This window comes from Bos mutus, chromosome 4 (genome assembly GCF_027580195.1).
Source record: "Bos mutus isolate GX-2022 chromosome 4, NWIPB_WYAK_1.1, whole genome shotgun sequence".
In the NCBI taxonomy this organism is placed as follows: domain Eukaryota; kingdom Metazoa; phylum Chordata; class Mammalia; order Artiodactyla; family Bovidae; genus Bos; species Bos mutus.
In genome coordinates this window covers 9032010-9047203 of record NC_091620.1, presented here as the reverse complement: position 1 = coordinate 9047203, position 15194 = coordinate 9032010, and the positions used below count along the sequence as shown (strand labels likewise).

At 38.7% G+C, this 15194-nt stretch overlaps 1 protein-coding gene across 1 annotated transcript in view; it reads left to right on the top strand.

Moving 5' to 3' along the window:
• Positions 1-15194, top strand: part of CHCHD3 (coiled-coil-helix-coiled-coil-helix domain containing 3) — a 292353-nt gene that overhangs the window by 95947 nt on the left and 181212 nt on the right. Inside the window, exon 4 of the mRNA XM_005905148.2 lies at positions 8097-8214. Coding sequence (XP_005905210.1) covers positions 8097-8214 — 118 coding nt within the window. The remainder of the gene's footprint in view (positions 1-8096; positions 8215-15194) is intronic.

Sequence of the window (15194 nt, the reverse complement as noted above, 5' to 3'; positions counted from 1 at the left end):
AATAATTAGTTCGTTAAATTACCCACTCAGCTTTTCTGTTGAAAAGATGAATAGTAAACGGTATTTTGAATGCTAGTTCAGCATGTTCTGACAAAGTATGATGCATTAAAATGAAATTCGTCATTAGCATTAAAACTGACCTTTGTGGTCATAGTCGCTCATTTTTCTCTTCTAGTGTTTGAAACAGTCTAAGTACATTGCAGTACTATGCAGATATTCTGTGTGTAATGGTCATAGTTCAATTTTAGATAAATCATTTCCTCAAATCACTTTATCTGTAACAGTCTCAGTTTCCCATTTATTCTCACCCATTATCTGAGGTTCTTATCAACTTTCCTTCAGTAATATAATGGTCTTATATATTAAATTATAAGGTAATTTTCTAAGCTAGAATTGTGTAGCATTACTTCTGTGTCAGCCTACATGAAGATAAATCTGAGTATTTGTGAATTGCCAAATGAGCAGTGCCCAGGTTCAGAGAAACATCTAGGGCCATTGAAAGACAAACCACTTTGGGAAAGGGCTGGTGATAATTTTGACTCTGGCAAACTCAGACTTGATATAATGAAAGCAAATTTTAAAATGAGCTTCTTTTAAAACAATTATGAGTAATGTGGCTTGTAAAAACTGTCCTTACACGAGCACGAAGGTGAGTGACGTAATGAAAGCTGATCCCTGTTGGTGGTGGTGGCGTTGCTGCTTGTGATACTCCTCAGGTTCAAGAAGCGTGGCTTTGGAAATCAGATCAGGTCATTTCATGTCTCCTGTGTGCTTTTCCACATCTCAATTTTCTCATATATATATTTTTAAATAGTAATGCCTCCTTCACAGACAACAACAAAGTTGAATCTATAAAACATGCCTAGATAAGTTACCTTTAGAAACACTCCTCTCATTTTCTTAAAACCTTTAAGTTCTTTGAAATAAAGAACCTTAGGTTCTAAATAAAACCTTAGGTTCTTTGGTCAGTTTTTACACAAACTGAAATACATAAATTTTATATATCAGATATCTATAAGAACTGAACATATGTGAGTAAATTATTATTATTTTTACCATTTAAAGGACACGTGTAATGTTCATTATAAGAGATTTGGCTCATTTTTAGAAATTCATTTTGCTGGTGTATCTTACATCTCTCACCTGGTTGAGAATATATCGAGAACAAGAGCTCAGTTGCTAGGGTTTGAGGTGTAAGGATAGAGCTGACTGGTATTTGTTTCATTAAGCTTAGGCAAGCTATCCAATTACTTAATGCAAATAAGAAAAGTTTACACTAAACTCCTACTTCTTTGCTTAAAACTCTAGAGAATTTAAATGAGGAGAGATATGTATTTAAAAGAAGGAAATTTAAATGAAACTTAAATCAAGGGCTTAATGCAGAATAATATTAGACCAGGAGATCTGAAATAATAAGTGGGAAATGCCAGTAAATAAAAAAGAGAATGTATTCTCCAGGATACTTGGTATGTTTAGTTTTATCTTGAGATAATTCTTAAATCTTTGGATTTAAGTTAATAATGACTTATTTTTGTCTCATACCTGCCCCTCCCCCCCTTTTTAAAACAACAGGGTCCTTGGTAGCTCAGGAGCCTTGGGCTATGTAAAGCTCAGCCTTCAAAATTTAAAGCTAAGAAAACTGATGTTTATTATTAGATTGTGTCATTAAACTGCTAATAGGTAGTGAGGATTGGTTCTGGGTTCTACTGCCAAACTTCTTAAAGATATGAAATTCTGTTCAGGAAACTGTCACTACACAGACCTTTCTTTTTTTTCATTTTATTTTCAGACATTCCTTTAGAATAAACTATTTGAGAATTTGAACAGGTCTATTTGTAAGAAAATGAAAGTGACTGTAAGAATAAGGAGAATTTCTTTTTGGTCACTTTGTGCCATCCCCCAGTGTCTTTTCAACCAAGAGTCAAATATAACTAGGTCTTGGTAGTTGGAGGCTCTGAAATGTTATGAAGTGTAAACAGCCTTCTTCTTTAGGTTGGTGTGGTCCAGGATCATCCCACTTGTGACGCTTAGCATCACGGTGGCTTGGCCCTTGCAGAGCTCTGTTGTGTCTAGTTTCTTTTTTTTTTTCCATACTCATAGCTATTTATTATGCCATTGTTAGTTGTGCAAAAATGAGAAAGAAATATAGTGCCTGTGAAGTGAATGAATGAGATACATACCAGCAATAACTCCTTCCAAACAAAAAACTGTATATTTGTGTACAGAAATTGAATTATATTTATGAATAGAAATAATATACATGATTAGGTGAATAAATAAGCTAAAGTATTATAGTAAATTCAGTATATATAGGGTTAAGTATCTGTATATGTTTGTATTTATTTATTTTTTTTCATTGATTTTATTTTATTTTTTAAATTTTATTTTATTTTTAAACTTTACAATATTGTATTAGTTTTGCCAAATATCGAAATGAATCCGCCACGGGTATACCTGTGTTCCCCATCCTGAACCCTCCTCCCTCCTCCCTCCCCATACCATCCCTCTGGGTCGTCCCAGTGCACCAGCCCCAAGCATCCAGTATCGTGCATTGAACCTGGACTGGCGATTCGTTTCATACATGATATTATACATGTTTCAATGCCATTCTCCCAAATCTTCCCACCCCCTCCCTCTCCCACAGAGTCCATAAGACTGATCTATACATCAGTGTCTCTTTTGCTGTCTCGTACAGGGTTATTGTTACCATCTTTCTAAATTCCATATATATGCGTTAGTATACTGTATTGGTGTTTTTCTTTCTGGCTTACTTCACTCTGTATAATAGGCTCCAGTTTCATCCACCTCATTAGAACTGATTCAAATGTATTCTTTTTAATGGCTGAGTAATACTCCATTGTGTATATGTACCACAGCTTTCTTATCCATTTATCTGCTGATGGGCATCTAGGTTGCTTCCATGTCCTGGCTATTATAAACAGTGCTGCGATGAACACTGGGGTACATGTGTCTCTTTCCCTTCTGGTTTCCTCAGTGTGTATGCCCAGCAGTGGGATTGCTGGATCATAAGGCAGTTCTATTTCCAGTTTTTTAAGGAATCTCCACACTGTTCTCCATAGTGGCTGTACTAGTTTGCATTCCCACCAATAGTGTAAGAGAGTTCCGTTTTCTCCACACCCTCTCCAGCATTTATTGCTTGTAGACTTATGGATCGCAGCCATTCTGACTGGCGTGAAATGGTACCTCATAATGGTTTTGATTTGCATTTCTCTGATAATGAGTGATGTTGAGCATCTTTTCATGTGTTTGTTGGCCATCTGTATGTCTTCTTTGGAGAAATGTCTATTTAGTTCTTTGGCCCATTTTTTGATTGGGTCATTTATTTTTCTGGAGTTGAGCTGTAGGAGTTGCTTGTATATTTTTGAGATTAGTTGTTTGTCGGTTGCTTCATTTGCTATTATTTTCTCCCATTCTGAAGGCTGCCTTTTCACCTTGCTAATAGTTTCCTTTGTTGTGCAGAAGCTTTTAAGTTTAATTAGGTCCCATTTGTTTATTTTTGCTTTTATTTCCAATATTCTGGGAGGTGGGTCATAGAGGATCCTGCTGTCATGTATGTCGGAGAGCGTTTTGCCTATGTTCTCCTCTAGGAGTTTTATAGTTTCTGGTCTTACGTTGAGATCTTTAATCCATTTTGAGTTTATTTTTGTATATGGTGTTAGAAAGTGTTCTAGTTTCATTCTTTTACAAGTGGTTGACCAGATTTCCCAGCACCACTTGTTAAAGAGATTGTCTTTAATCCATTGTATATTCTTGCCTCCTTTGTCAAAGATAAGGTGTCCATATGTGCGTGGATTTATCTCTGGGCTTTCTATTTTGTTCCATTGATCAATATTTCTGTCTTTGTGCCAGTACCATACTGTCTTGATAACTGTGGCTTTGTAATAGAGCCTGAAGTCAGGTAGGTTGATTCCTCCAGTTCCATTCTTCTTTCTCAAGATCGCTTTGGCTATTCGAGGTTTTTTGTATTTCCATACAAATTGTGAAATTACTTGTTCTAGCTCTGTGAAGAATACCATTGGTAGCTTGATAGGGATTGCATTGAATCTATAAATTGCTTTGGGTAGTATACTCATTTTCAGTATATTGATTCTTCCAATCCATGAACATGGTATATTTCTCCATCTATTAGTGTCCTCTTTGATTTCTTTCACCAGTGTTTTATAGTTTTCTATATATAGGTCTTTAGTTTCTTTAGGTAGATATATTCCTAAATATTTTATTCTCTTCGTTGCAATGGTGAATGGAATTGTTTCCTTAATTTCTCTTTCAGTTTTCTCATTATTAGTGTATAGGAATGCAAGGGATTTCTGTGTGTTGATTTTATATCCTGCAACTTTTCTATAATCATTGATTAGTTCTAGTAATTTTCTGGTGGAGTCTTTAGGGTTTTCTATGTAGAGGATCATGTCATCTGCAAATAGTGAGAGTTTTACTTCTTCTTTTCCAATTTGGATTCCTTTTATTTCTTTTTCTGCTCTGATTGCTGTGGCCAAAACTTCCAAAACTATGTGGAATAGTAATGGTGAAAGTGGGCACCCTTGTCTTGTTCGTGACTTTAGAGGAAATGCTTTCAATTTTTCACCATTGAGGATAATGTTTGCTGTGGGTTTGTCATAGATAGCTTTTATTATGTTGAGGTATGTTCCTTCTATTCCTGCTTTCTGGAGAGTTCTTATCATAAATGGATGTTGAATTTTGTCAAAGGCTTTCTCTGCATCTATTGAGATAATCATATTGTTGTGTCTAGTTTCATAAGTCCCCCAGTCCTCTATTTTCTGCAGCTTGTTTTCTATTTTCCAATGAGTTGGAAATATGCCACTCATTCATTCATGCATATACTCAAGTATTTTGTGAGCACTTGTGGTGTGGGGCTGGCAGTGTTTAGCACTGGGTATATAGCAGTGGAAAAAAGCAAACCAGATCCTTGCCCTTATGGGAAACAAAGAAAGGAACATGTGCAAGGAGGGGGCTACTAGAGTCATTATAGTCGATTTACTTGTTAAAGGTGCTTGATCATAAAAATAAAGCAGAACATTGAAGAATTGGGGAAAAAAGCTGGAGAGGACCAAGCGATAGATCAGATCAGATCAGATCAGTCGTTCAGTCATGTCCAACTCTTTGCAACCCCATGAATCACAGCACGCCAGGCCTCCCTGTCCATCACCAACTCCCGGAGTTCACTCAGACTCACGTCCATCGAGTCAGTGATGCCATCCAACCATCTCATCCTCTGTCGTCCCCTTCTCTTCCTGCCCCCAATCCCTCCCAGCATCAGAGTCTTTTCCAATGAGTCAACTCTACGCATGAGGTGGCCAAAGTACTGGGAGTTTCAGCTTCAGCATCATTCCTTCCAAAGAAATCCCAGGGCTGATCTCCTTCAGAATGGACTGGTTGGATCTCCTTGCAGTCCAAGGGACTCTCAAGAGTCTTCTCCAACACCACAGTTCAAAAGCATCAATTCTTCGGCGCTCAGCCTTCTTCACAGTCCAACTCTCACATCCATACGTGACCACAGGAAAAACCATAGCCTTGACTAGATGAACCTTTGTTGGCAAAGTAATGTCTCTGCTTTTGAATATGCTATCTAGGTTGGTCATAATTTTCCTTCCAAGGAGTAAGCGTCTTTTAATTTCATAGCTGCAGTCACCATCTGCAGTGATTTTGGAGCCCAGAAAAATAAAGTCTGACACTGTTTCCACTGTTTCCCCATCTATCTCCCATGAAGTGATGGGACCGGATGCCATGATCTTTGTTTTCTGAATGTTGAGCTTTAAGCCAACTTTTTCACTCTCCACTTTCACTTTCATCAAGAGGCTTTTGAGTTCCTCTTCACTTTCTGCCATGAGGGTGGTGTCATCTGCATATCTGAGGTTATTGATAATTTTCCTGGCAATATAGTTATGGTATATTTAATGAATGTGGAGAGTTCCTTCTTTTCAGAAAATAACTGCTGCTTCTGTATTCCTGATCCCATGGTGGGTACTATTGTTATTACTGCTCCTCACCTAATGCACTGAGTGCTTACTGTGTCACAGGCTTTGTACTCAGTGCTTTTGTGTATCGAATTCTGTAAGGTAGGTGTTAATACCAGTCTATTTTACTCATGAGAATAACAGGACCAGGGAGGTTAACTACACTCAACTAGTAAGTGGTAGAGCCTTGGTTTAGACTCAGGATTGGTATTAGATATTGCAAGCTGAATAATCTTTATTTTTTTTTTTATTATAACATTGAAGACTTTTGCGCTTATGTTATTGCTTCATTTTTCATTAACTTGCTGAACTTTATATTTCCAAAGTTGAGCTACTTTTAACTCCATTTATAGTTAAAACTTATGCCATATGCAAGTAAACTCAGAAAAAATGTTATTAAAGTGAATAATACTTTAAAATTTGATATACCAATTGTGGAAATTTTGAGAAGCTTTAGTTATGTAGAACTCACTTTATGTCCAAGAACTAATAATGAAAACTGAATTTCACACTAGTTTTAGGTGTGTATATAAAGTGCCTGGCACAGTGTTTGCATACAAGCAGGTGATCTGTAAATTATAGTCATTTTTATTTTTCGTTTCCACCTCACTTGTCATCTAAGTAATGCCTTTTGCTTACAAGTGATAGGCTGTTAGAAATGCTTTATGTACCTTGTTTTCTGATCTGCTACAGTAACTTCAGCAGTTGTCTGCATGCTGTCCTTATGGGGACCATTTTGTTTCTCATGTTGCTTTCCTTTTATATAACTCCAGGATTTATTTGGGTAAAAGTATATTTGCCTCTGTTATTTATCTTTATTCAAGACATAAGTTTACACAGGTTTAATTTTTAGGCGGAAAAGCATTATCACTTTGGAATGTATTTTACAAACTGATTTTATCTGTTAGAATCGATTTGTGAGAATTTCAGAGTATCAAGGTGATACAGCAATTTAAAACTAGTAACCAAAAGTTTTCTTTTCTTTTCAAGAATCCTTTTTAAAACTGAAATTTGATAGACTAGTATTGAGTTCAATTTGGTTCTCATCATTCCCACTTACGAAGTAGATTGCACTCAGAATTTCACTTATACCAACATACCAATTTTGCTTTTTCTTTTTATAGCATCACTTATAACTTCAGGGATACGATGGTATAGAGGGATTTTTCTCTCAAAGAAGAAAAGGCAATCAAAATCTTTGTCCATGAGATTAGCCTAAAATGTACTCTCGCTCAGTGATTACTGAGAACCTTTATGGGCCCAGGCACATCTTTGTCATGCACAGGAGAGAGGTTGAAGTGGATCGCAGCTTAGTATGATCTAATTGTGTGATGAGGTTGATAGACCCGATGCAGTCAGGTGCTTCATTAGTAGAATTAGTGTTGGTTGGGAATCTTGGGAGGTGAGGTTCCGCTGTCTTACTCTGCTGGACCGCATCTGCAGTGTTAATATTTAGTTTGGAGCTAAGGGGCAAATTGGGAGTCATCCCACAAGTGAGGAGCCCTGCTCCTGAAAGGTCTGGCCATTTTTGCAGATAAAGATTGTTGGGAAATGAGAGAGTCACGGGGAGGAAAGATCTTTTAATAGTGTTTGTATTTCTTGCGGTGATGTCAGGTCCATGAGATCAGGGGCTGGTCCTTGTCAGTGCTGTGCCTCGCACAGTGCCTCGCATAGAGTCAATAAATAGCGGACTCAGTTTGGATGGGAGGATGATGGTTACCTTCAAATATTTGTCTTATAGATGACTTGTTAATTAGATGTATTACTTCTATCTCCAGAGGGCAGATGGAGTCACCAGGGATAGAATATTTAGTTGGGCAGATTTCAATTTGACATAAGAAGAACTTAGTGAAAACTAATTTAGCAGTTAGATTGATTAGCCTCTTGGTATATTTGAATTCTCTTCTTTTAAATGCTTGGATAAAGGGTGCATGAGGATTTATTAGAAAATATACCTGCTATTGATAAATTTTAGGCCAAGATGACTTCAGCTACTAACTTTGTGGTTGTTTCTATATTTTTATTTAAGTATTCCATTAAGCACATGATGTCAACTATTAAAATATATATTTTTTCTAAGTTAGAACTTTGTTGTCTTTTCAGACTGAAGCAAAGCAAAGAACTCGATGCAGAGAAGGCTTTTGCCAACGAGCAGTTGACCAGAGCTATCCTTCGTGAGAGGATATCAAATGAGGAGGAGCGTGCAAAGGCAAAGCACCTGGTGAGCATGAAAGATTTAGTGGGAAGGTCTTGTCTACAAGGAAACCGCTGATGTTTGGGAGAAGCTTGCCAACTCCCAGTGTGGATGATATTCATGCTCTCTTTGCTTAGATTTTCTTAATCTTTGCCTTTTATAAGTGGTTGACACTTCGCTGAGGTTAGCCATCAAGGACTCTAAGGCAGGTGTAATGAGAGTTATTGAAGAAAAGATCAACACAGAGACGCAGGCATCTTACCTGAGGGATATTGTTTGCTTGTTCCCACCCGAGTTGTATTTGAAACCTCTGGGGTGAGAGCCTAGCTTAGTTCTGTCCTTGCTGGCAGCCACCAGATTCTAGCTGGGAAGACTCCCGCGGAGGTGAGTAACGTTTGATCCGTCACTTTCTGGACTTCAGAAAAGGGGAACCATTTTTTATAAGAAAGGAAATAATTTTTTCAAAGAAAATATTTTTTTAGAAATTTAAATATTACATAAATATGTTTAAAAATGACTATTAGTAGCAGAAAATTTAAGAGGCACCCGTAAACCTGCCACTCTCACATAACCATGGTTCACCCCAAGGTGTTTCCCTCTAGACAGTTTCTATTCCTAGGTCTGTTACCTATTGAAGACTTTGGATAGTGCTGTACACAGTGTTTACATCATGAACATACTCTTTATATCACGACAATGTGGTTTTTAATGGCTGAACAGTAGTGTCTTGTGCATGCAACATGATTGGTTGGACATCTTCCTGTTGGTAAATAAAAGTGGAGCTGTTCTGGGTGAAGCCTGGGGTCCTGACTACTCAGTGCTCACTTTAGCCTTCCTGGAAACCCTCATGTCATTTCCCTGTCTTCTCAATGGAATATGGTTGGGAACTCATTGGAGAGAGAAATGTAACCATATAGCGGAGAGCTTGGGATGTAAGACTCAGGGGATGTCCCTAGTCCAGCAGGCAGCTGGGGATTGTTACCAATTAATCAGAAAAGAGTCAGTTTCTGTTCTCTCCTGTTCTTTCTCTTGGTCCTTTCTTTGAGAGGCTAACCTACGACCAGTTGCCAGTAGAGAAAATAGGAAGCCATTGTGTACTGAATCCATTTCTTCAGTGACTAATTCAGGATCCAGGCTACATGGGTGGGCAGTAAACCAGAACAGAGGTGATGGACTAAGAAAGGAAGGTCTAGGGTCTGGCCAGCGTCCCTGTGAGGACACACACATTGAGTGGAACTGAGGCCTAGAGATGTGGATGGAGTCATTCGTTGTGAATGGGGTTAATTTCAGAATTAAAAGCGTTAGATATTGAGGAATTGAATTATGACATCTGTTGTGCTCCTGAGTTTTAGGGTTTTTTGGGGAAGTTGAAAACATGTCGGGCCCATGCGTTAAGGGTCATTCCCATGAATGTTACAGCCTCCCAATTGGAAGGCCAGGGATGGAGAGGAGAGAGTTTAATAGTGCTTGTGGTGGAGGGTGGCGGGTGGGGGTTGCGGAGCAAGCTTCGAGGTTTCTAGTGGGCAGAGGACCCCTTGGTTCTCATTTTTATTTGTGTCCCAGCTTTTGCCTCTTCTCTTTGAAGCATTCTTTTCTCTACTTCTTTTGGTCTAAATTTGAACATGTTACCTTGTTCTTTTATTTCAGGGAGATAAGCAAGATTAAGATTAAAAAAAAAAAACTCATTAAACACACTTGCACATGAGAAGGCATAAAAAGAGAGTTTTCACAAGAAATGTGAAAATAAAGAAAAATTTCTTAAGTCACAGTAACTAGAATATTATGTAATGTAGTTGGGTTGGAGCAGTGTATCTTCAGCACATATTTTCCTTGTACCTTATAAATCCTCTCTATTTCCTATCTATATATTTTTGTTTTTAGGTTAAACATAAGAAGTTGGCATTACATATTCTTTTTTGCAGATCTCTTCTTTATTGATTCTGGAGTCAGGGGTGGCAAATTACTGACAGCTCCTTAATTTCAGCATCTGTCATGAATTGGCCAAACAGAGTCCTCAAAGGACGTTGGGACTAAAAGTAGAATTTATGCAATAGCATTATAGTTGATCCAGAGGCTCCTGTTCTGGCTTGAGGATTCTCAGATATTTAAGTGTAGTTCTTGGCCACAACAACATGGCTGCCTACAGCAGTTTGGGTACCTGGTGACTCCCAAGTGATTTACCATGTTATCACCTTTATTGTTGTTACTCATGATTACAGAAGACATGCATATTTGTTGGGTAAAGATCAGGAAATAAATACAAAACAATAAAATCAATTAGATTACCATTATCCAGAGATAATTACTATTAACTTTCTGGTTTATTGTTTTATATTCCTTTTCGCATTGCACTAAGTCTGTATTAAACATTTATGTTAATATGTATATTTGTATTTCTCCAAACAGATAGTAGTATATGTAGTTTTATGTAACTCTTATAGTAACTTTCATATTGAAAAATATTTAGACTATTTAAGGCCTTTCTATACCAATAAATATGTATTTGCATGATTCCTTTTAATGGTTGAGTGTATTTCACTGAATTTTCCTCTAATTATTAAAATAATACAGGCATAAACGTTTAAAGTTACTAAGGAATCATCTTATGTGTTAGGATGACTGTGGTTAAGGTTACCAGTAAGGTATCTGAGGGAACTGTCAATGTTTTGTGGCAGCCTGGATGGAGTGGAGATTTAGAGGAGAGTGGATACATGAATATGTATGGCTGAGTCCCATCACTGTTCAGCTGAAACTATGACAACATTGTTAATTGGCCCTACCCAATACAAAATAAAAGGTTTTTTTTTTTTTTTTTAAAGACAGTAACAAGTATTGGCAAGGATGTTCTGAGAATGTAAAATGGTACAGTCACTTTGGAAAATAGTATGGTGGTTCCTCAAGAAAAGTAAAACTAGAATCATCCTATGATTCAGCAGTCCACTCTTCTGGCATGTGTGCATGCTCAGTCCCTCAGTCATGTCTGACTCTTTGCAACCCCATGGACTGTCCTTGGGATTCTCCAGGCAAGAATACTGGAGTGGCTTGCCATTTCCTCCTCCAAGGGATCTTCCCCACCCAGGGATCGAACCTGCATTTCCCGTGGCTCCTGCATTGGCAGATGAATTTTGTTGTTCTTTACTGCTTGAGCCACCTGGGAGGCCCCACTCTTCTGGTTCTTTTTTTTTTTTAATTTTATTTTTAAACTTTACATAATTGTATTAGTTTTGCTAAATATCAAAATGAATCCGCCACAGGTATGCATGTGTTCCCCATCCTGAACCCTCCTCCCTCCTCCCTCCCCATACCATCCCTCAGGGTCATCCCAGTGCACTAGCCCCAAGCATCCAGTATCGTGAAGAACTAAAAGCAGGACATTGAAGAGATATATCAATGTCCATTGCAACATTATTCATAATAGCCAAGAGGTGGAAGAAATCTATGTGTTCCTCAGTAGATTAATGCATAAACAAAATTGTCATATACATACGATGGAGTGTTACTCAGCCTTTAAAAGGAGGGAAATTCTAACATATCATGCAATTTAGATGAACCTTGTGGACATTATGCTAAGTGAAATAAACCAGTCACAGAAAGGTAAATACTGTGTGATTCCGATCGTGTGAAGCATCTAGTCACATTCAGAGACAGAAGGCAGCAGGGTGGTCTCAAGGGGCTGAGTGGAAGGAAGAGTGATGAGCCCTTTCTAATGGGTCTGGAGTCTTAGTTTTGCAGGGTGAAAAGAGTTCTGGAGATTGGTTTTGCAGCAGTCTGAATGCACTTTATACTCTGAAACTATACACTTCTAGTTATTAAGATGGTAAGTTTTAGATTATGTGTATTTTACCATAATTACACCTTATGAAAATGGTGTAAAGGAGATGCCTAAGGAACTAGCATTGCTGCGTGTATAGTTCATGTTCAGGGGGTGTAAACTTCCTTCTGCCCCTCCGCCCCCGCCCGCCATGTACACAGAGTCTGCATCTCCCCATCCTGTAGGACGTGTGCTGGGGACACGACTTCAAGTCTGTGTCGTCCATCAGTGCCTCGATCCCCAGGCTGTGGCAGTGGCGTCCTCAGAACCCGTGACTCGTGTGAGAGTCACCCAGGACCATTAGCGTTGTTCTGCTGAGTGCTGGACCCCCACGGCTGCCATTCTTAACCCCAGTATATGGGACTCTGTTGAGTGATGGCCAAACGTTGGTGTCTTCCTTTTTATTTAGAATCCAAATATTGCAGCCAGCAAGAGAGTAAAGGTTGGATTTCACACATTGGAAGGAATTGGAAAGCTGTCTTTCAGTAGAACTAGGGGGAAGGATAAAAACCCCAAACTGACGCCTTGTTGGTGCTGCGAATAAAACTCCTCTTCCCCCTTCCCATCCTCCGCCCACACACGGTTGACATTTAGATTGCTGTCTCCTTAGATGCGAGTCCAGGCCGTTTCTTCCCACAGTTGTTGTAGCAGCTAGCTTTATTGAAGCTCTCTGAAAGGCAAAGTCATGATGGCCCTGTTGTTGAAGTTTTAAAATAGGATCAGATGAAAACTTTCCTTTTTGGAAGGATTGTGGTAGCTGGAGAAGCCACGGGTCCTGCTCTCGATTCAAGAAGAGCTTACCAGTCCCTCACCCTCTACCTCTCATGGACAGGGACCAGCATTTTTATCAGCTGATTCTACCCAGAGGTTTTGGGAAAGAACTTCCCTGATAATTTTATCTGCTTGAAAATGTTAACTAAAATTCACATGAAAGGACTGTGGCTTAGGAGCAGGAGAGCAACTCTGTAAAGAAAGAGCGATTAAAAGGAGTAAGCTGGGAAACCTGAAAGTTAATGTGACTTGACATTTGTGTATCTCTGAGAGCCTGTACATCTAAACCTAATATTTGCTGTGTCATTAATTTTTTTTAAATTAAAGAATAAGGACTTTGCATTTACATTTTTTTTAAATGCCAGTTAACATTTTGTTTCACTCCTCCTTTCTGTTGTATTAAACTGTGCTGGTTTGACATTAGTCATTTCTTTTTACAACCACAGAACTGTAGTATTTTTCTTCTTTGTTTTTGAATCTAAACTTGAAGCCACAATTTACTTAAAGAAATAGTTGCTTAAATATTTTGGAGCTTATAAAGCTAAATGTGAAAGAGTTTCCTGCATTTTTTGGGCAGATGTTTTATTGAGTGCTTACTATATGAAAAACGTGGTGCTGGATACTGTGGCTATATGAGTGAAAAAGACAAAATCCGTAAGGAATTCACACTGCAGTGTGGGAGACAGATACATGAAAAATAATGTTAAAAAGTGCCAAATCTGTGATAGAGCCTTGCTACTTATATCCTTATGAGAATTCTCACTTCAGTGAAAGCAGAGACTGACTTTCTTGTAACCATTTTGTATCTGCATTCATTCGTTCACACACATTTGAGAGCCTAATACGTACTGGAGCCTGGCAAAGAGTAGAGAGTCAATAAATGCTTGCCGATTTCATAAGTGAGGAATTGAGTCTACTCAGGTTGTGGAAGGAGAAGGCAATGGCACCCCACTCCAGGACTCTTGCCTGGAAAATCCCATGGACAGAGGAGCCTGGTAGGCTGCAGTCCATGGGGTCGCTAAGAGTCAGACACTACTGAGCGACTTCCCTTTCGTTTTTCGCTTTCATGCATTGGAGAAGGAAATGGCAACGCACTCCAGTATTCTTGCCTGGAGAATCCCAGGGACAGAGGAGCCTGGTGGGCTGCCGTCTATGGGGTCGCACAGAGTCGGACACGACTGAAGCGACTTAGCAGCAGTAGCAGCAGCAGCAGGTTTTGGAAATGGGAGGAGAGGAAGTAGGGAAGATGAGAAAAGATTTCCTAGAGACATGATACCAGAGTGGAATGTTTGAGTAGGAATTGCCTGTGTGGTTAAGGAGTAGGGATGGTCCAGCCTACAGTATTTGCCAGTAAAGCATGGAAGCCTGGGGGCACTGGAACACCACAGGAGCTAATGAGTGGGAAGTAAAGGGTGAGGAGTGTTGAGAGATGAGGCAGAAGAAGTTGGCAGAGCTAAAATCACGAGGCACATGTATGCAATCCAGAGACCGCTGGACTGTATACATGCAAAGGTTTGAAGTGCAGTGGTTAGACGGCATTTTGATAGTTGTGTAGTGAAGGGTGCAAGATGGACTAGAGGAGGGAATGAATGGAAAGAGATCATTCTTTTCTGTGGTCCCCACCATCACATGTTTATGGAACACCTGGTGTGTGCTAGGTCACATCAGTTGCTGGGGGTGCGAAGATAGATTAGATTTGATCTCTCTTCCTGAGTCTGCCTTCTTCAGTCAAGTATAAGCTGGGTGGGGAAGGTCATTCTTAACTTGGATTTTTTTTTTTTCTGCTGGTAACATTTTTGAATTTGTAAAACCTCATAGTGTTTAGAAAAAAGCACAAAAAATTAGGGTAAGTGAATGCATAAATTTAGTTTTTGCAAATTTAAGTTACTCTTTCTCCAAAATGTCACTTTTTATCCCCAGTTTCCCTTTTGTCTGAAATGCACTAGTGAAGCAATCAAGAAGAATTGATTAATTTTGTGCTTTGTGCTTTCACTTCTGTGTTTTATTTGTGCTTCAAACTGTGACAGTTGAAATTTCGTGGTTAAAGAGAAAAAGGTTTGAATTTGGGGCTGGAAGAAAATGACTAAAGGAAGTAGAAAAGAATACTGCTGCTGCCCAAGTATATAAGTGAGGGTCTTCCCAAGAGCAGAGGTTACCATTGGGGTTGTAATTTTGAAATGATCAACAGGGTTCATGTTCAAAAGTTTTGGGTTGAAGAAAGTTAAGAGTGATCACTTGGGGCTTTTAGTGTCATTAAAATTAACCAGGTGAATGAAGCTGCAGTGTAGCAGCAGTTATCCTGGGTTCTTTTGTTGGACACTTAATCCTTTAAAAAAAAAAAATTTGGTCTTTTTTGTGGTGCAATTTAGTACTTCAGTTATAATCTCTATTAACACACTCCCTCTGATTATATATGCCCTGGGCT